At 46.0% G+C, this 20,085-nt stretch overlaps 2 protein-coding genes, 1 long non-coding RNA gene and 1 pseudogene across 4 annotated transcripts; 3 read left to right on the forward strand and 1 right to left on the reverse strand.

Moving 5' to 3' along the window:
* The first annotated feature begins 438 nt into the window (after nt 1-438).
* LOC136498879 (uncharacterized) lies at nt 439-2,217 on the forward strand. Its single transcript, XM_066494592.1, has 3 exons — nt 439-769; nt 1,696-1,813; nt 1,896-2,217. Exons 1-3 carry the CDS (start codon nt 592-594, stop codon nt 2,188-2,190), a joined length of 591 nt encoding a protein of 196 aa, XP_066350689.1. The 5' UTR covers nt 439-591; the 3' UTR covers nt 2,191-2,217.
* A 184-nt stretch (nt 2,218-2,401) lies between these two features.
* LOC136502317 (uncharacterized) lies at nt 2,402-4,014 on the forward strand. 2 transcript variants are annotated; one of them, XM_066497766.1, is made up of 3 exons: nt 2,402-2,515; nt 3,443-3,560; nt 3,643-4,014. In XM_066497766.1, exons 1-3 carry the CDS (start codon nt 2,416-2,418, stop codon nt 3,935-3,937), a joined length of 513 nt encoding a protein of 170 aa, XP_066353863.1. In that variant the 5' UTR covers nt 2,402-2,415; the 3' UTR covers nt 3,938-4,014. The 2 variants fall into 2 exon arrangements, 1 of the variants encoding a protein (XP_066353863.1); XR_010770485.1 differs by lacking the exon at nt 2,402-2,515 and adding an exon at nt 2,522-2,771.
* A 10,125-nt stretch (nt 4,015-14,139) lies between these two features.
* Nucleotides 14,140-16,527, forward strand: LOC136499489 (serine/threonine-protein phosphatase 7 long form homolog; annotated as a pseudogene).
* A 548-nt stretch (nt 16,528-17,075) lies between these two features.
* Nucleotides 17,076-19,756, reverse strand: LOC136501823 (uncharacterized). The gene is made up of 3 exons (XR_010770379.1): nt 19,495-19,756; nt 17,584-18,332; nt 17,076-17,489 (listed from the first exon to the last, which is right to left on the reverse strand). It is a non-coding gene; the product is annotated as an uncharacterized lncRNA (long non-coding RNA).
* Between the last annotated feature and the right edge of the window lie 329 nt (nt 19,757-20,085).

Genomic DNA, 20,085 nt, shown 5'->3' on the forward strand with positions numbered 1-20,085 from the left:
GTGACAAATGTCTGTCTCACAAGGTACTGGGAAAATTTTGCTAAGCCTTACTGTAGTTGGAGAAGCGTCAGGAAGCGTTACATGTGTCTATGATTGATGGGCCCATATGGGATGAAGGCGTTGAGAGGCGTATATGAGGGAGGCGTTGGATGTGTTATGATCGGTGGGTCCATATGCATCATAACGCCTCCCAACACCTCTAAAATGGAGGGAATTAGGACCCCAAATAAAGGAGTGGTAATTTCTTTTTCGTATTCTTTTATTTAATAAAGGGTAAAATGGTAAATTTATAATTATAAAATAATGTTTTAAATAGTATAGTGGGTGGATAATTCAAGTAGTATAGATGATTATTTTGTTGAGTAATATAGTTGGGAGAATAATTCAAGTAGTATATAGTTAGATGAATATTTTCTTCGAGGTTCATTCTGAGTTCATCGACTCTAGGGTTACAAGCCGCATCGGCCGCCACACCCGCGCACCGCCGTCACCGCCATCCTCATCTCTGACGCCATCCGCGGGTAGGGTGAGGGCGAGGGCAGGGAGGCGGCGGTTGCGGCGGCATGCGAGGGCGAAGGGCGAGGGCGAGCCATGGCGACAGTCAATGAAGTAGGAAAAAAATCATGGCGGCTGCCGCGTTCTCCGCACGTGACCGCCGCCGAAGCAGCCGTGCTCCAGCCCCCGCCGTTGGAAACGATGATGGCGAGGAGTAGCACCTCAACCCCTTCCTCGACGCTGCGCCGTCTGCCTCCTCAAGGGTCCAGTTCAGGTGCGTGTTTCGTGCTTCGTTTTGCATGCAGATGCTCTGCCTTTTCCGTCCGTGTTGGATCGTCGTGGGATTGTGACTTCACTGGGTTGGGTTCTGCGGATCTGGGGTCTGGGCATAGGAATTTGGCATCGCGCGCGCGGTGAGTGGAGAAACCAGCGCTGCAGAGACGGTGGAGAGCAGGGAAGCTATGGCTGACCATCGGTGTCACTCGGGCTGGCAAGTTGTACTACAACGTTTAGGACGTTTAGGAGATCGGGTATGCTAACTGTTTGATGAAATGCCGTATCTGTGCAGTCATGGTGTGCTGTGCATCCAGCAGACCAGCACAAATGCTGCACTGCGTGAATCTCTGAAGCCATTTTCTACTGATGTATTATGCATGGATTGCTTGCCATTGACTTTAGTTTTCAAGAGTACTCGAGTTTGCCAGTGAAGGCTTATTGTCTGATGAAACCATTGCAGGTTCTCTGTGTTTGTCAATTGCAACTTACCACATTTTCTTTCTATTCTTTGCCAACTTTTTTCCCCAAAGAAGAAATAGATGAAACAGAGCCGGGGTCTAAGATTTTGTGCTAAGAGATAAACTGCAAAGAACATTGTACTAACATGCAAATGACTGTGTCATACAGGAGTTCCATTCATTCTCAAGGCTGGTAAAGCACTAGATTCTAGGGGAGCAGAGATACGTGTGCAATTCCTTAAAATTGTCTGTTTGTACGTTGAATAGTTTTGTTTAAATCACCAAATTTCCATCTAAATTTGTCTGTTTGTACTGAACACGACTAATGCTTTGGTCCATGTGTCATCAGGTTGAATAATGATTAGTTCAATAATGATAGTTGAGAAGGATACTTTTTCTAATTGTGCCGTCCTCTCCGCTGATCAGTACTTCCTTTCTAATGACAACAATTTGTTTCTTTCATTAGCTTGCGCCTCAGCATTTCTTAACTCTGCTTCGGACTATGGAATGCTTGTGGCAAATGGAACCTATGCACTGACTGCTGGTAACTGTGTTGAGTGCAGTTGTGGGCCAGCAAATCTCGAGTAAACTTATAATCTCTTTTGTTCAATGTATTTTTCTTGCCTTTTATTTGTTTCGGACTATAACACCCTCATTTCCTTACAGTTTGTATTGCACACCTTACGAGCTGGAACAGAGGATGAAGCATGAGCGTGAAGAAATGGATAGTGTGGTCATGCTTCACCGTGCTGAAATGGACATCAAGATGCGAGAAGAGCGTGCATCCATGCGAGAAGAGCGTGCATCCATGGACCGTGCACTCAAGGAGGAACCTGACAAAATGGATTCCAAACATCATTCTTCAACGGGACATGCTGGCTGTCTAACAGTGCAGAAACTAGCAGCTGAACAGGACCAAAAGAATCAAGAAATTTACAATTTTTACAAGAGTCATGCCTAGTAGCTATCCTTCTTGTCACTTCCAATATTTAATTTTAGAATTACGTGTTCCAATTTTTACAAGAGTCAACCCGCATTTAATTTTAGATAACAAGCCAGTCGTCCAATCTCACGTCATGTTCCAGTGAACTACTGGCCACCATGCCATAACAAGTCAACCGACCACTTTCATGTTCCAGTGAAGTACTAGCCGTCAATGATGACAAGTGAACCCGCCGAAGCAGCCATGCTCCAGCCCCCGCCGTTGGAAACGATGATGGCGAGGAGCAGCACCTCAACCCCTTCCTCGACGCTGCGCCGTCTGCCTCCTCAAGGGTCCAGTTCAGGTGCGTGTTTCGTGCTTCGTTTTGCATGCAGATGCTCTGCCTTTTCCGTCCGTGTTGGATCGTCGTGGGATTGTGACTTCACTGGGTTGGGTTCTGCGGATCTGGGGTCTGGGCACAGGAATTTGGCATCGCGCGCGCGGTGAGTGGAGAAACCAGCGCTGCAGAGACGGTGGAGAGCAGGGAAGCTATGGCTGACCATCGGTGTCACTCGGGCTGGCAAGTTGTACTACAACGTTTAGGACGTTTAGGAGATCGGGTATGCTAACTGTTTGATGAAATGCCGTATCTGTGCAGTCATGGTGTGCTGTGCATCCAGCAGACCAGCACAAATGCTGCACTGCGTGAATCTCTGAAGCCATTTTCTACTGATGTATTATGCATGGATTGCTTGCCATTGACTTTAGTTTTCAAGAGTACTCGAGTTTGCCAGTGAAGGCTTATTGTCTGATGAAACCATTGCAGGTTCTCTGTGTTTGTCAATTGCAACTTACCACATTTTCTTTCTATTCTTTGCCAACTTTTTTCCCCAAAGAAGAAATAGATGAAACAGAGCCGGGGTCTAAGATTTTGTGCTAAGAGATAAACTGCAAAGAACATTGTACTAACATGCAAATGACTGTGTCATACAGGAGTTCCATTCATTCTCAAGGCTGGTAAAGCACTAAATTCTAGGAGAGCAGAGATACGTGTGCAATTCCTTAAAATTGTCTGTTTGTACGTTGAATAATTTTGTTTAAATCACCAAATTTCCATCTAAATTTGTCTGTTTGTACTGAACACGACTAATGCTTTGGTCCATGTGTCATCAGGTTGAATAATGATTAGTTCAATAATGGTAGTTGAGAAGGATATTTTTTTCTAATTGTTCCGTCCTCTCCGCGGATCAGTACTTCCTTTCTAATGACAACAATTTGTTTCTTTCATTAGCTTGCGCCTCAGCATTTCCTAACTCTGCTTCGGACTATGGAATGCTTGTGGCAAATGGAACCTATGCACTGACTGCTGGTAACTGTGTTGAGTGCAGTTGTGGGCCAGCAAATCTCGAGTAAACTTATAATCTCTTTTGTTCAATGTATTTTTCTTGCCTTTTATTTGTTTCGGACTATAACACCCTCATTTCCTTACAGTTTGTATTGCACACCTTACGAGCTGGAACAGAGGATGAAGCATGAGCGTGAAGAAATGGATAGTGTGGTCATGCTTCACCGTGCTGAAATGGACATCAAGATGCGAGAAGAGCGTGCATCCATGCGAGAAGAGCGTGCATCCATGGACCGTGCACTCAAGGAGGAACCTGACAAAATGGATTCCAAACATCATTCTTCAACGGGACATGCTGGCTGTCTAACAGTGCAGAAACTAGCAGCTGAACAGGACCAAAAGAATCAAGAAATTTACAATTTTTACAAGAGTCATGCCTAGTAGCTATCCTTCTTGTCACTTCCAATATTTAATTTTAGAATTACGTGTGTGGTCACATCATATTTTTTTCGTTACGTATCAATTAAATTTTTACAAGAGTCATGCCTAGTAGCTATCCTTCTTGTCACTTCCAATATTTAATTTCAGCGTATCAATTAAGTCTGGTGCTTTTAGTTTGGTCCACAATCGTTGCAAATTAGTCATGGAGAGGAAGGTAACTTATGACAGGAAGGCAACTTATGAGATAACTCTGAATACTCTAATGCCGTCTAATTGTTGTCCTCGTCATGGCACACCACTTCACCACCCATCAGCAAATAGATAAATGCTTTTCCTCAACATTGCCTTTTCTTCCGGTAATAATGTGCCAGTGCAGGTGGATGGGCAAGCGTATGTAGGTTATATAACATCCTGCCTTTGTCTTTCTGTTTGTCCAGGTGAGGTAGGACTATTTCCTACTTAGTTCGACGAATATGCCAGCTTTTGTCTTCTTATATAAGAGTATGGCATCCGTCTTCTTATTTGCATTGGCAAGGTGGGACTTTATTGCCTCTTCCTCTATGAGCAAAGCCGGCACTAGCAGGCAAACAAGTTCCCTGCCGCTTTGCATAGCCGGTGCTATACCCTGTTCGCTGGATCGTATCAGCCATCTTATCAGCCATGATACAGTATTTTTCTCTCACAACAAAACAGCATCAGCCGACTTATAAACCACAGAAACGGTCAAGCAAACATTGCACAGATAGTTGTCCGGTGTTCTATTCTCATGCACGTGAATGTGAGCTTCATTTTTTTTTTCAAAAATCCTACTGTGTCGTGTAGTTCTATACTACTCACATGGAAATAAAAAAATATTTCAAATTCTATTCTATTGTCATATGAGCACAATCTTTTATTAATTTCAACTTCCAATTTATACCTAACGCTACCAACCGACGGTCCTATAAATCAGGCTCTGAGCAGACGCAACTATAATATAAAATATCTTAAAACTTCCGCTCAAACAAATAGTCTTAATATAGGTTAGCTAGTAAATGTTTCAAGTATAGCCGCAAAGAGCAAGGCCGCATGGGTTCGACCCTCACTGCTATATTTTTATTTATTTATTTTTGTTTTTCCTATGGACTTTTTTTCTATTTGATTTATTTAAGCATTACTTTGTCCGTGTTAACTCTAATTAGCGCGATTTTTTCGCATCTAGGTGCACAAAGCAACAGCATGATGAATAATTTGAAAACCTTTTTATTTTTATTTTACTAGCCGTCACAAGATAACAAGCCAGTCGTCCAATCTCACGTCATGTTCCAGTGAACTACTGGCCACCATGCCATAACAAGTCAACCGACCACTTTCATGTTCCAGTGAAGTACTAGCCGTCAATGATGACAAGTGAAGTACAATTTTTACAAGAGTCAACCCGCATTTTTTTCGACAAGTTCTCTAGCATGTTCCAAAAATCAAATCCACACAGCTCGGGTTCTCATATATATCAGACAACGATTCTCAGACAACGAAACAAATCATAAGTAAATAACCAAATTATTACAAATTCAAGATTAAAGGGCGGCTTTTAGCCTGGGTTTGGCTTCTGTCCTGCAAAGACAGAGCGGGAGCTAGCAGCCAGGCTGCGTGGCCGGCGCGATGGGCACGCGGCCAACGTGGTAACCGCACGGCCGGCACAGGCCTAGGGCGGGACGAGGGCTCGTGGACGGCGCGGAGAGCGACATGACAAGCATACGGTCAGCGAGGTTAGCTCGCGGCCAGCACAGAGACCAAAGCTGCGAGAGTCAGCGTGGGCCTGGAGTACGGCGAGCGTGCACCGTCGCGGAAGGTGACGCGGCGATCGTGCGCGGCCACCACGGAGGGCGGGGCGGAGCGGCGAAAGCGCGACCACCGCTCCGAGTGGGCGCGGTCGGTGCAGAGGACGGTGGAGCCAAGCTCTGAGTTTTCACCATGCGGAACATGTTAGTTGATCTCCACCAATAGGCCAACGGCCTATTGGGCCCTTGGATCTGCGCCCTGATCGGGGGCGCCCAACTCTAATGTGGTTGGTGGCCCCCTGTCGCACAGCACTATAAATAGAGGAGTGGGGAACTAGGCTCGACTAAGGAAGTTGTCCAGAGCCGCCGCAATCCCACTCACAGAAACCTAGTCCAATCTAAAGGCTGTGCTGCCAGCAACGGGATACCCCACCGCACCGCCGTGACCTCTGCCTCGCCTCTGCAGGCCACGGGATCACCACTGGACATCGTCTCCACCACTACGCTGGAACTGCCATGACATCGGCGTCTGTGGACCGAATGGTGGAGAAACACCTACCCCGGATCTACGGTTACACAGAGGTAATCTATGATCTAACAATGGTACCAGAGCTAGGTTGCCAGTGTGTAACCCTAACCCTAATCGGGTAAAAGCAAAGAGAAAAGGGACCGGGGGTGGCGGACGTCACTGGAACCCCCGTCACCACCGCCACCGCGCGGGGAAAAGATGCCGCACCGCCGTTCTCACCGGCGCACGGCAAGAACAGAACAGATCTAGTTCGGATCTGAGGAAAGGAGTAAAAGGAAAGAAGAACAGTGGTTCCCCAACCCTAACCCTAACTGGGTGAAGGGGAAGAACAACAGTGAACCCGATTCGGCTGAACTAACCCATCCTCATCCCAATCGGAATCAAAACCATGAAAAGAAATCAAAAGAAAAGGTTCAACCGAACCCTAACCCTAACTCGCATGAAGAAGGGGAAGGGAAGCGATTTAGATGAACTCAAAAAGGAAAAGAAATCAAAAGAAAAGTGCAAATCCCGAAACCCTAACCCTAGTACCCAAATCGGTTGAATCCGTAGAAAGAGAAACAAGATCCAATAGAAAAGAAGGGATTCGGCCTAGAAAAGAGTCAAAGCCGAACCCTAAACCCCCGCAGATCCTCTGGGGAAGAAGAATAGTGCAAATCTCCAAACCCTAATTCCCCACACCAGTTCAGAAAAGAGAAGAATAACTCAAATCCGAAGGGGAAGAAGAAAAGGAAGAAATGGAAAAAGACCTCGCCGTGCACCGAGCGAACCCTTTGCCAGCGCGGGAGAAGAGGGCCGAGCCGGGGGGAGATGTTTCGGCCGGGCTCGGCCAAGGGGGCGCCATGGCTAGGCCGCTCGACGGCGGCGCGCTCACCCGTTGGGGAGCGCGCACGCCGGCGAGGGGGCCGGCGACGGCGCCATGGCTCTGTCGTCCTCGCTCGCTGCTCGCTCGGTTGTGCTCGCCTCGCTGCTGTGTGAGGAGAGAAGACAGAGATCGAAGAGAGAGAAAGAACAGGAAGCGAATGAGGCCGCTAGGGTTTTGGGAGACAGGCCGGCCGTGGGCGGGGCTTTTGTTCTCCCTATCCGCGCGCGCCACCGTCCGATCGGAACGGACGACCGAGATTGAACGGGCCAGCGATGCGGCCCAGGTGGGCGCGCGTGGCCAAGCGGCTTTGCCGGCCTAGGCCCAGCTTGTGGCCTGGGTGCGGCCGGGCACGCGTCAAGGGAGAAGGGCCGGGCCGTTTTGCCAGCTAGGCTGAATGTACAGTACTGAATTGAAGCAATTTCTGTTTTTTCTTTTTTTTTCAGTAAATGTTTATTTCCTAGAAATCGATTAATGGCTTAAAGAAAATAGAAAGAAAATAGAAAAAGTAATTTTTCCCAGTGGGTAAAATTCAAGAAATTGAATTATTTTTCTGTTGCTAAAGAGTAATTGTTGATTCTCCAGTTATTTTGAACCAATGTGGTTTTTAATTGGAGAAAAAGAGATTTTGACATGATTATGATGTTGTTATTTTCTGACCAACGTTGTTAATAACAATATTATAATTTTAATGATTTATGCATTAATTCTATTTCTGTCCAACGGTGATGTAGAATTAGTGTATAAGAACAATTGTAAATTTTAATGATTTATGCATTAATTCTACTTCTGCCCATTGGTGATGTAGAATTAGTGTGTAAGAACAGTTGTGAATTTTAATAATTTTATACATTAATTCTATTTCCGCCCAACGGTGATGTAGAATTAGTGTATAAGAATAATTGTATGTTTTGATTGTGACCAACGATGGAATCAAGGCATGCAAACGGTGTTATTTTTATGTTAAGAAAATGTTTGACCTGGTTTTCATCTTGGCTGAGGTAGACTGGGTAGTCACCTCACCGTGTTCCACTGAGTGTGTGGTATCGGTGAGGGAGACAAATGAGCATGATGCCACTTGGGCAACTAAAGAGAGGGATTTTGAATCCCAAAAGATATCATATGCCCTTGTGCATAGGAAGTGGGTCACTGCTAACAAGAAATGTTTGGCTGTGATAAAGAACACGATTGAGCCTGAAATTGTGGGCTAAATCGCAGTGTGTGACATGATCACCGAATACCTTGATAGAATAAAGAGTCAGTTCACTGGCTCTTCAAAGACATATGCTACCTAGCTGATAAAGCAGTTGGTGATAGAGAGTCACTCTGGAAATGGTGGCATAAGAGAGCTCACGATGCGTCGTCGAAATTATGGCACTGTCGTTTATGCCATATTTCGAGGGGGAGAATAGAAAGACAAGTTAAGAATGATATTCTTCCTCCATTAGAGCTCTCGGATTTAAAACAATGCAGATAATGCATAAAAGGAAAGTATATAAAGAAAAGTAAGAAAGATGACAAACGAAGCGCAGGAATTTTATAGATTATTCACACAGATATCTGTGGTCAATTTCCTGTAAAGAGTGTGGATGGTAATGATTCGTTCATAACATTCACAGATGATTACTCCCGTTATGTCTACATTTATCCAATCAAAAAAAGAATAAAAGCATTGGATAAATGTAGATATTTAAGGCAAAAGTTGAAATCCAACGCAATTTAAAGATAAAGATAGTCAGGTCTGACCGTGGGGGAGTACTACGGTCGACATACCCCATATGGCCAAGTTCCTGGACCTTATGCAGGGTTTTTACAGGAGAATGGCAAAGTAGCCCAGTATTCTATACCAGGCGAACCTCAGCAGAATAGAGTAGCTGAAAGACGCAATCGTACAATAAATGGATATGGTGCGCAGTATGATAAGTTACTCCACCTTACAGTTGAGCCTGTGAATGGAGGCATTAAAACCGTCATTCATATTCTCAATAGAGTATCAAGAAAGTCGGTGCCCAAAACACCGTATGAGTTGTGGACAGAAAGAGTACCCTCACTAAACCACTTGCGTGTGTGTGGGGGAGCCCTGCTGAGTCTAAAGTATTTAACCCAAATATTGGGAAGTTAGATCCCAAAACAGTAAGTTGCCATTTGTTTGGCTACCCAGAAAAGTCAAAAGGTTTTCATTTTCTACTGTCTAGAGAGACATACAAAGTTTGTGGAAATGAGACACGATGTCTTCCTAGAGGACGAATTGATGAGGGGGGCATGGTAGCTCAAGAAATTGACCTTGAAGTGAAGCGGGTGTAAGCGCCCACTCCAATGATTCATGAGCCATTTTTCTCACTACCTGCTGTAGCTGCACCGACAGGGCTAGATACTATGGTGCCAGCACCTGTTGTTATCCCACCTATGGCAACAATGAATGACGATGAGGAACCTGTTCTTCAGGATCCTATAGAACATATTGCCACACATGAGGGGGAGCAACAACAGCCTCAAACAGAAGTTGTGCCAAATGTGAAGGCCCCTAAAAGGTCTCAAAGAGTTAGAAAATCAGTTATTCCTACTGATTATGAAGTGTACAACACTGATGAATTTCAAATGGAGGATGATCCCACCTTATTTGAAGAAGCCATAAAAAGTGATCATTCATCAAAGTGGCTTGAGGCAATGGAAGATGAAATGAAATCAATGAATGCCAATAAAGTTTGGGACTTGAAAATAATTCCTAAAGGAGCCAAAACAGTAGGCTGTAAATGGGTCTATAGAACAAAACTTGACTCTCAAGGGAATATAGAGATATATAAAGCATGACTTGTGGCAAAAGGCTTTATGCAAAGAGAAGGGATTGATCACAATGAGACCTTTTCTTCAGTCTCATGTAAAGTTTCCTTCAGAATCATAATGGCATTAGTGGCACATTACGATTTAGAATTACATCAGATGGATGTAAAGACGACATTCCTCAACGGTGACTTGGAGAAAAATGTTTACATGGCACAACCGAAAGGTTTTGTCATGGAAGGAAAAGAACGAATGTGATGCCGCCTAAAGAAATCCATTTATGGATTAAAACAAGCTTCAAGACAGTGGTACTTGAAGTTTGATCAGCAAATAAAGAATTTTGGGTTTTAAAGAGAATGTAGAGGACAATTATGTCTATACAAAGTTTAAGAATGGAAAGTTTATCTTTCTTGTCCTGTATATGGATGATATCTTACTTGTTAGTAGTGATGTCAGTCTATAACTGGAGATAAAGAAGTTTTTGTCCTCAAAATTTGATATGAAAGATCTTGGTGAAGCCTCGTTCGTTCTAGGGATCGAGATTCACCGAGATAGAAGAAAATGGGTATTAGGACTGTCACAAAAGGCATATATAGAAAGAATCTTAAAGAAATTCAGTATGCACAAATGTAGTCCCTCACCTGCTCCTATAGTCAAGGGCGACAGATATGGAGATTTTCAATGCCCCAGGAACCAATATGAGCTCAATCAAATGAAAGTGGTTCCATATGCTTCAGCTGTCGGAAGCTTGCAACATGCTCAAGTATGTACGCGCCCTGACTTGGCATTTGTTACCGGGTTACTTGGCAGATTCCAGAGCAATTCTAGAACAGAACAATGGAAATTAGTAAAGAAAGTCTTGTATTATTTGCAAGGAACGAAAGGCCTCATGATGATGTATAGAAGATCTAATTCACTCCATATAGTGGGATATTCAGATTCTGATTATACAGGAGATGATAGAAAATCCACATCTGGATATGTATTCACTCTCGCAAGGGGAGCTATTTCATGGAAAAGCTCAAAGCAAACCGTCATTACATCGTCCACAATGTATGACAATTTGTAACGTGTTATGAGGCAACGGGCAGGTGAACTGACTAAAGAAGTTCATACCCGGTTTGAAGGTGGTTGACGACATCTATAGACCACTTAAGTTATACTGTGATAATAATCCGGCAGTACAGTATGCTCACAACATAAGTCAGGTGGTGCTGCCAAACACATTGATATAGAGTATTATGTTGTGAAAGATAAAGTCCGGGATCAAGTCATAAGTCTTGAGCATATAAGTACAGAAAAGATGCTCGCGGATCCGCTTACAAAAGGCTTATCACCCAACGTATTCAGAGAACATGGTGTTCAGAGAACATGTAGCTAGCATGGGTTTAAGGAAAAGCCTAAAATTCCTGGACAAAAGAAGGCCCAAAGATAAGTATCTATTTCAGAACAGAGTAGTGTGTTATAGCTGTTAAATCTATCGGCAATGGACTATGACGATGAGACATGCTCTATGTGCTAATCTATAATGGAATGAACAAAAGTAAATGATATGAAATTGAAAGATGAAACGAGATCAAGGGGGAGAATGTTAGTTGATCTCCATCAATAGGCCCAACGGCCTATTGGGCCCTTGGATCTGCGCCCTGATCGGGGGCGCCCAACCCTAATGTGGTTGGTGGACCCCTGTCGCACAGCACTATAAATAGAGGAGTGGGGAACTAGGCTCGACTAAGGAAGTTGTCCGGAGCCGCCGCAATCCCACTCACAGAAACCTAGTCCGATCTAAAGGCTGTGCTGCCAGCGACGGGATACCCCACCGCACCGCCGTGACCTCTGCCTCGCCTCTGCAGGCCACGGGATCACCACTGGACATCGTCTCCACCACTACACCGGAACTGCCATGACATCGGCGTCCGTGGACCGAATGATGGAGAAACACCTACCCCGGATCTACGGTTACACAGAGGTAATCTACGATCTAATAGGACAGAGGGAGCGTTCCAGCATGCGAGCACGGACGCGTTTTCCTATGGCGGGCTGCTCCGCTCTCCCACACCGTCCGTGCCGCACCTCGACGCTCGTAGGCGCCGCCCACCAGCCCCAACTGGACGCGGGCCTCAAATCACTGGCCTCGCATGCCGCCGCGCCACCCTGGAGGAGGCCACCAGACACCTCCAGATCGTAGAGGGCGTAGCTGCTGTGCTGGGTTGTGGTCAATGAAGGGGCCACTGCAGAGACCGGGCCTCGCCATGAAGGAGGCACATGCGTCGTGATGCCAAGAAGCTGGAGTTAGAGCTGTGGCATGTGTGTTCCCACCAAGTAGGACGTGTGTATCAAGTTTCTGCTTGATTTCGATTCAATAGATTCAATAACTTCGTGGACCGCTCCATCGACAAAGCTTGCCAAATGCTAAAGTGCTCGGATGCACGAACGATTTGCATGATGCCTTGGTGGAAGTTCACTGGATATGAAACGCAGAGGACGCACGGGCCGCACCTTATAGGAGGTCCTCCTGCTTCGGAACCACACGCAGCAGTGACCCTGGTTCGCACAGAGCTCATCGACGGTGTCTCGGCGGAAGCACGGCTGGACGGCGTCTCAGCGTCGCACTGTCCGTGCTCCTCAGCGGCATCCAGGAGGCGGCCTGCATGCCTCCTGGAACGTTACACTGTAACATGAGAGGAACGTGACAGGAACGTTACTGAATCTCGCTCAGGGCCGCCGTGCTGTAGTGCGTCAGCGCTCCCTGCGCGATTTTTTTTTTAACACCTCTTGTAAATTATTTCCAAATCTGACACTATTTTTTTTAAATCTAACACTTTTGGCAGCGCCTATTGCCACGGCGCGAGCAAACAACGCTACCGTGCCATGTATGGCGGCGCGGCAGCGGCGATGACGTGGCACTTCCTCGGGCCATGGCCGCTGACGTGGCAGGAGTTGCCACGCTGCACATCTTGGCGCGGCAAGCCCAACACAGGACCGCGGCCCGGCCTCCCTCTCCACACTATCTCTCTGTCACACTCGAGTGAAACGGATCCGCCTGCCGCCGCCGCCTGTGTCCACCCGCCGGCGCCGCCGAGGCCAGCGCCCGCGTCTCCCCCCCCCCCCCCCCCCCCCGCGACCACCCGCCTCCCTCTCTCCCTCTCTCCCCATTCCTCCCTCTCTAGGCCGCTCCAGGAGCGGTGCTCGTCGCCGGCGCAGCGGCCCCTTCCCCACCGCCGGCCGGCCTCTCTCCCCATCGTCTCCTTCATCTGCGCCCCCCTGTCCCTTCCTTGCCCGGCTAGTGGTGTGCCGCACCCCTCTCCTTCTGTCTCCTGCCCCTAGAAGAAGCCCGCCGTCGGCGGGCATTGCCGCCTGCGGCCACCTCGTCGCCATTGGTGGATTTGGCTAAGCCCCAATCTTTCCCTCATTGTCAAGGTACTCCCCTTGTGTATTTGTTGATTGAATCGAAATTGTTGTTACTTAGGGTTAAGATGCAAAATTAGTTTGAATGATTAGTTTGTATAGTTAGTATAGTTAGTAAAGTTACTATAGTTAGTAAAGTATAGTTAGTAAAGTTAATTAGTTTAGTTAGTATAGGTAGTATAGTAAGTTAGTAAAGTTAGTTTAGTTAATACAGTTAGTGAGTCTAGTTAGTTATTGTATTTAGTATAATTAGTTATTGTAGTTAGTCTTGTATAGATGTTAATATTAGATTAGTTAGTATAGTTATAGTTAGTATAGGTATTAATATTACTATGGACAGTACGGACGACGATTTCGACAACTTGATGAAGTTTCTTGAAATGCTTTTGTATATTTACTTTGTTTTTATGCACTAATGTTCTATCATATTATAGTACTCTTAATGTTCGTTCTAACACATCCATTTGAAATTTGAACCAGGATGGGGGATCATCATCCGTAGTACCCCATTCTTGAGGTGCACTACGACAAGGACCACCGAGCCAAGCACTTGTCGGAGCTTCGGGAGGACTTGCTACCTCTTAGACTACGCATGCACCAGCCGCACCGCTGGACGAGCGATACCGGCTGTACATACAGTGTGCCAGCTTCCTTGAGATCGTCCGGGTCTTCAACACTAGGCTACCAATCCTCGACCATGCACTTCTCACTGCTACTGTCGATAGGTATGATTTGATACACGTTTGGTGAAGTACAAAGCATTGATTTGTCTCATTGTTTGAATTAAAAAACTTCTTGTATTGAATTAAAAACCCACAGGTGGAGGTCAGAGACCCACACCTTCCACCTTCCTTGTGGCGAGATGACTATCATGATGTAGGACGTGAAGATGATTCTGTGTCTGCGGTTGGGGAGTCTTCCAGTGACTGGGATCCTTGGTAACGATCACTGGATGGACTTGGTGGAGCAGTTCTGTGGTAGAAGACCACCCGAGGACGAGGATGCTAAGAGAGCAAAGTAAGAATTTCTACGTTCTAAACATTTACCATTTTGACACCGGCACATGCAAGTATTTGGTTGGTCTCTTATATCACAAATATATGTTATGGTCTAAGTCTATCGTTGATCTACATATTCTGCAAATTATTTTGCTATTTAAATGGAGGGTGTAGCACATAACTTTTATGATACGTATTGTCTTTCTCTAATTTAATGTTTATTTTTGTTCCCTCAGCTCTCATGTAATTGTCCTTAAAAAATTTTAGGAAAATATCCGGTGTCAGTTCGGTCTGGATAACAGAAAACTTCGGGGCACCGCTGCACCCAGACGCTCTAGAGCAGGAGATCGAGAGGTATGCTAGGGTGTGGCTGTGGCACTTCTTAGGTGCCTTCCTGTTCCCCGACGCGTTGGATAACACCATCAGCTGGGCCTTCCTCAACATACTGAGCCAGCCATGGAAGAATATAGGAGCGTACAGCTGGGGCAACGCGGTCCTAGCATGGATCTAACGTCAGCTCTGCGTTGCCTACCGCCGCAGTACAAGAGGTACCAACTTAGGAGGTTGCTCCCACCTACTACAGGTTTGGTGTTGGGAGCGATGGTCAGTCAGGAGGCCCGTTGTTCACGGTTTACCTGTAAGTGCATCGATTTTTTATTTTCCTCAAACTTGATGCCACACTTGTGACTGACTATCCTATTCAATGCAGGCATGGAATCACGTGGACGTAGGACCGACTGCTCTGTACGTCTGGCAAGAAGCGGAGGTAGTTAGAGGGAACCCGAAGCGATGGTACAGGCAGTACTCGGACACGCTAGACGTCCTGACATAGCACCAGGTAACGACCACTTTGATATTGCTAGTCGGTGTTGTTGCTTTTTTATTATTCCCAAAATTTAACTGTAGTTACCTAACTTTCAGGTGAATTGGTGTCCTTGGTCCAGATTCGAGCTAGAGGGGTACCTGAGTCCTCGCACTGAGGAAGAGTCGGACGAGTGGCTTTTTAACGGGCCACTAATTTTCTTCCACGTGGTCGAGATGCACTACCCTATAAGGGTGTATAGGCAGTTTTGAAGATTGCAGCCATGCCCACCGTCGCTGTACACAACCAACAGAAAGTTGCACGGGTGCGACGACTATAACATAATAATTTAGCAGTCATGTGCATACATACAACCACTAACTTACGTTAAACTTGTAGGTACGTTCGAAGGAACATGTACAAGGAGAAGAATTGGGCCGTGACGCACGCGGGGTACATCCACGACTAGGAGAATAGGCAAAGGGTCCTAATCGCCGAGAAACCGCCGCACGACCAACGCAACTTCGACCGCTACCTCTAATGGTTGCATAGAAGTACCCGCACACATATGCAGCCCCCCTACACTAACAAGCCAATTGATGAGGACAAAGACGAGGATGACATCGCTGATGCATACGACGAGGCGACAAGGATGGAGACACAGCTTCAGAGAGCCCCGCTACAGAGATACGTGGTAAGAAATTTGAATTTCAATACAACTGCACGTCGGCGTTCCTATGAATTGTAGTGATACGAACTTACCTCGATTGTGTGTGTGCAGGCAACACAGTTGATAAGTCTGTGCAACGAAGCAGCCGCGCGACTTCACGAGACCAAAGGGGAGCCCCACGGCATTCTACACGTCTTCGTCGATGTACATTCTATTCTCAAAGCCATGACAGTGGTTAAATGGTTCCCATGACTCATTCATCCGTGTTTTCTTTTTTTGCAGAAAGTGAGGAGGAGCTGCAAGAAGCTAGCACAGAAGCTCAGCTGCGTGGATACTCCATGGGAGATGCCGACCCGGACCTGTCTATTTCCTTACGCTCGAGCACTATGCCGACACGAGCAAGTTCCTCCGACACGATGGCTGCTGAGACCTCTTATGTTCATACTCCCGGCAATGCATGCAAGGGTCCTACGGAGCACGAGGATGAGGAGGACGAGGACTACGATGAGATTGGGATGTCTCAGCTTGGTGATGCACCATTTTCTATACAGTTCGATGATCAGGTATTTGAAACAACCCTTCGCCATATACGTCACAATTACTTAAACATTGTAAGTAACGATGCCTATATTGTAATTACAGGGTCCTAGTTACACTCAGCAGTACCGCCGGGTGTACCGCCAGCGAGACCGTACCGACGTTGGGTTCACCCCTAACGTGCTGCCTTCACGTCGGAAGAGGCAGCGACGTTCGCGGTACCCATATACTCCTAGGTCGTAGGAGTTCTTTAGGATGACATGATACACTTGTACCCAGACACCCATATACTGATGGAACATGTAGTATGTCGAGTAATGTCGAACTTATGTATTGATGAACTTGTGTCGTAGTTATGACTTGCTGAACTTATGTTGAACAGAGGTATTGTCGAACTTACGATGAACTTGGGACGTGTCGTTGCTGATTAAAAAAGGGCCAGTTGGAAATGTATAATCCATCCCCGATTGCTGGGTGCTGTATGGCTATCAAGACTATGGCCAGCATAACTTAAAACTGTTAGGGTTGGCGGGAGATTTATTTGCCAAAGGGTGCCAACGATCCTACAAATTAGGGACTATCCGAGCACACGTCGGGCGTTGAGATTATTTCTTTGCTGCAGTCTTTTGAGTCCATAGCGTTTTTTACTAATTTAGAAACAACACATGAAAAATGAAGAACATTCGCCACTTTGATTCATTATCTGTTGCAAGAGAACAGAAATAAAACTGAGAAAATTGCCCACCAAACAGCAAACGTAACAAGCACACACTGCAAAACCATATTCCATATCCAAACATGCATATCTCATTTGCTTCACAAAGTGCACACTGCATCTTGCGCTATTGTAATCTTCCTATATTTACATGGAAGTACAACTAAAGCTTAAATTAACCGCCCAAAAGCTGCTTCCAGCTCTACACGCTAAACTTTACAAGCCTCCAGCGGTCAAGGCAAAATATTCGGCTGATTAGTGCCCAGCAGCGCTGACCACTGTCCTCCAACAATCCCCGGAGCTCCAAGCTGCAAGCATCACACAAATTAGCTACAACTCAGACTGAGAATGTTTACATGTTCAGTTCGCCAGTAAGATCAGCATGCTGTACAAAGTGTTGAGTGCACTGTCACTAACTGTGGCGTGTTAATTTGGCTGGCAGCTCTGACAAGCTGCTGAAACATTTTCCTCTCGTTTATGGGGTCCATTCCTGCATATTAGGATGAACGCATTAGACCACCTCAATACCTACAAGTTAACAGTCATACAGTTGAGGGAGGAATGAAGCAGTTCAGTTGTGTTACCTTGATTTATCTCATCAACAACCCGAAAGGGGCAGTTGGTAAGATCTTGAAGTGACACAAGATACAAGATGGTTGATACTGAAGAAACTAGATCAACAACCTCAGCAAGAACTTGAAAACCTCTGCAGTGAAGTGCGGACAGGCAAATGAAAGCCGGTGACAGACGGTGGAGACAGACTGTGGCTTCACGGCAGCGAGCAGGTGATGGAGACCGATCAGTCGGGAGGCAACAGAAGGAAGCGCAGAGTCGTCTAGGATGCTTTGCATTTTTTCTAAGAAAAACTGATAACGAATTCGCAATGTGTCACAATACTAAGTCAGAATTGTGTAGGGTCCTATAGGTTTCTGGTGACAATACTCTCTGTTTTTCCCTTCCCCATACTGCTCTGAACAAGAAAAAAACACTAATGAAAAATAGCAGTATGTATGATAGTCATGTAGCTTTAGTACATCCATATTTTAACACAAATCTAGACCAGCCAGGACTGCATACAATCTCAATATAGTTAAACTGTGAGCAATCGAAGTGATTTTTTATTGGAAAGGAAGTACAGCAAAATGGAACTATTTTGGATAATTTTTGCACATGCCGGACTAGCCCATGTACATAATCTCAAGTCCTAATTCTTTTACTATTACCATCTTGCACATGAGAAGAAAGAGGCATACTCTACTGACATTTCCGTTCCTTTTCCCATTGACCTCTTGTGCAGCTAGCCACAGCCCAAAAGCAAATCTTTTTAGGAGGCCTGTGGATGCATAAGGTCCAAACATGTAATGCTGAATTAATTATTAGTGTGCATATCAGCCAGCAGTTAGCAATTAATTAAGAGTGCAAACACTTAAGAATGGACAAAGGTGCTGTGAATGGTGAGGTCAAAAGGAATTATTAATCATGGCGTATAAGTTGTAGGCATAGCTGTAATCCAATCCAAAACTAGTAACTAAGTTCAGGTTTTGAGAAGCATATCTTCTCCCTTAGCATACTCAAATTCGCAAACAAAACAAATCCACCATCCTACACTTCAACAGTGATAAAACTAGGAACTAAGCTCAATAAATGGTGCCTGCAGTACCAGATGATTCCAGAGGAATGCAGACTGCTATTTTCATAGTATATCATCAATTAAGCCATTTGGCCGTCCCTCAAATTTCAGGTGCCCAAGTCAAGGGAATCATTTATGTAGGGTCATTCATAAAGTTCAGGTATCCAAGTCTATTTTACACTTTCAGATACCGCAACTAGTCTGGTTTTCTAATACTTTTGCTATTTTTGGTAAGGCAACAGCAAGCAAAACATAAGCACTGCATCTTCTCAAGTCGAATCCAATCAATCTAATGGATCCAGTTGTGTCTTCGAACACAAATTCACCAGCAACTGACATAAATGCGCAGAGATGACCATAACAAGCAAAAGCTACTTCTTCTTATTTTCTTTTTTACTTTCTTTGTATCCTTATCAGTTGTACAACTCTCTTTTCATTTATGTTAATAAAAATCCAGTAGGGGGCTTCAACCCCCTCCTGTTTCCCTAAAAAAAAAGACAAGCAAAAGCTACACTGGAGATTATAGGAGCTTGGACATAGAATCACTGAAGATTAGAGCAGAAGCTACACTGAAGATTAGAGGAGCCTGCACACAAATGCCTAGTATCCCCTTAAAGAATAGTACGCAGTTCTCCAAATTGAACATTTATAATGTTGTATGACCACCGGAAAACACAATCTACGAACCCTAAATCGCAAAGGCTGAAAAAAAGTCGATCCTATGTACCAAACTGACACTTGGAAGCGCAAAAGGGACGCCCTTCCCCCGCAGTCACCACCGAGGCAAAGTCAAATCAACGCAATGACGCAATCCGCCAAGGAAAGCAACCCAAACCCAGAGTGTAGAGGGAGCCGGGAGCGGGACCTTATGGAAGTCGTGGAGCTTGAGGTAGCAGGCGGCGCGGTTGCTGTGGAGAAGGCTTACAGAGATGCTGCCGGCACCGCTGCCAGCGGCGTCGAATCTGCGGCGGAGCCGTGAGACGGACTCCGAAATCTCCACGGACCGGATCTGAAGGAGAACGACGGCTGGGTGAGGGCTGGACGATGGCGGGGGCGAGGCCAGGGCGACGGCATTGGCGGCGGCGTGCGAGAGAAGAGGACGAGGGCACCGGGCGGGTGACCATTCGGTGCGCGCGGGGGAACGGGGGCAGAGAGGCTGTGCAATTACCGTACTAGACCAATAAGACTATCTCCAACCACGTCAACCCAAATACCAGACCTATACCATGATTTGGGTTCCCCACAGGCAAAAGGTCACACACCTAAAACGTCTCTTCTCCAACAGCCAACTGAAAAAGAAAGGAGCGTCCGCGCCGCCATGGACCCGCCGCGCCGCAGCCCTGCAGCGGAGGAGCGCCCAAGCCGCCATGGCCCCGCCGCGCCGCAGCCCTGCAGCGGAGGAGGACGGACGAACGGGACAGCATGAGCGGCGTCCGGAACGACAACGGCAGCGGGG

The sequence above is a fragment of the Miscanthus floridulus genome, chromosome 13, assembly GCF_019320115.1.
Source record: "Miscanthus floridulus cultivar M001 chromosome 13, ASM1932011v1, whole genome shotgun sequence".
In the NCBI taxonomy this organism is placed as follows: domain Eukaryota; kingdom Viridiplantae; phylum Streptophyta; class Magnoliopsida; order Poales; family Poaceae; genus Miscanthus; species Miscanthus floridulus.

Coding starts and splice junctions, on each gene's coding strand:
- LOC136498879 (XM_066494592.1), top strand. CDS start 592: ATGGCGACAGTCAATGAAGTAGGAAAAAAATCATGGCGGCTGCCGCGT. Junction 770..1,695: donor TCCTCAAGGGTCCAGTTCAG/GTGCGTGTTTCG, acceptor TTCTTTCATTAG/CTTGCGCCTCAGCATTTCTT. Junction 1,814..1,895: donor TGTGGGCCAGCAAATCTCGA/GTAAACTTATAA, acceptor ATTTCCTTACAG/TTTGTATTGCACACCTTACG.
- LOC136502317 (XM_066497766.1), top strand. CDS start 2,416: ATGCTCCAGCCCCCGCCGTTGGAAACGATGATGGCGAGGAGCAGCACC. Junction 2,516..3,442: donor TCCTCAAGGGTCCAGTTCAG/GTGCGTGTTTCG, acceptor TTCTTTCATTAG/CTTGCGCCTCAGCATTTCCT. Junction 3,561..3,642: donor TGTGGGCCAGCAAATCTCGA/GTAAACTTATAA, acceptor ATTTCCTTACAG/TTTGTATTGCACACCTTACG.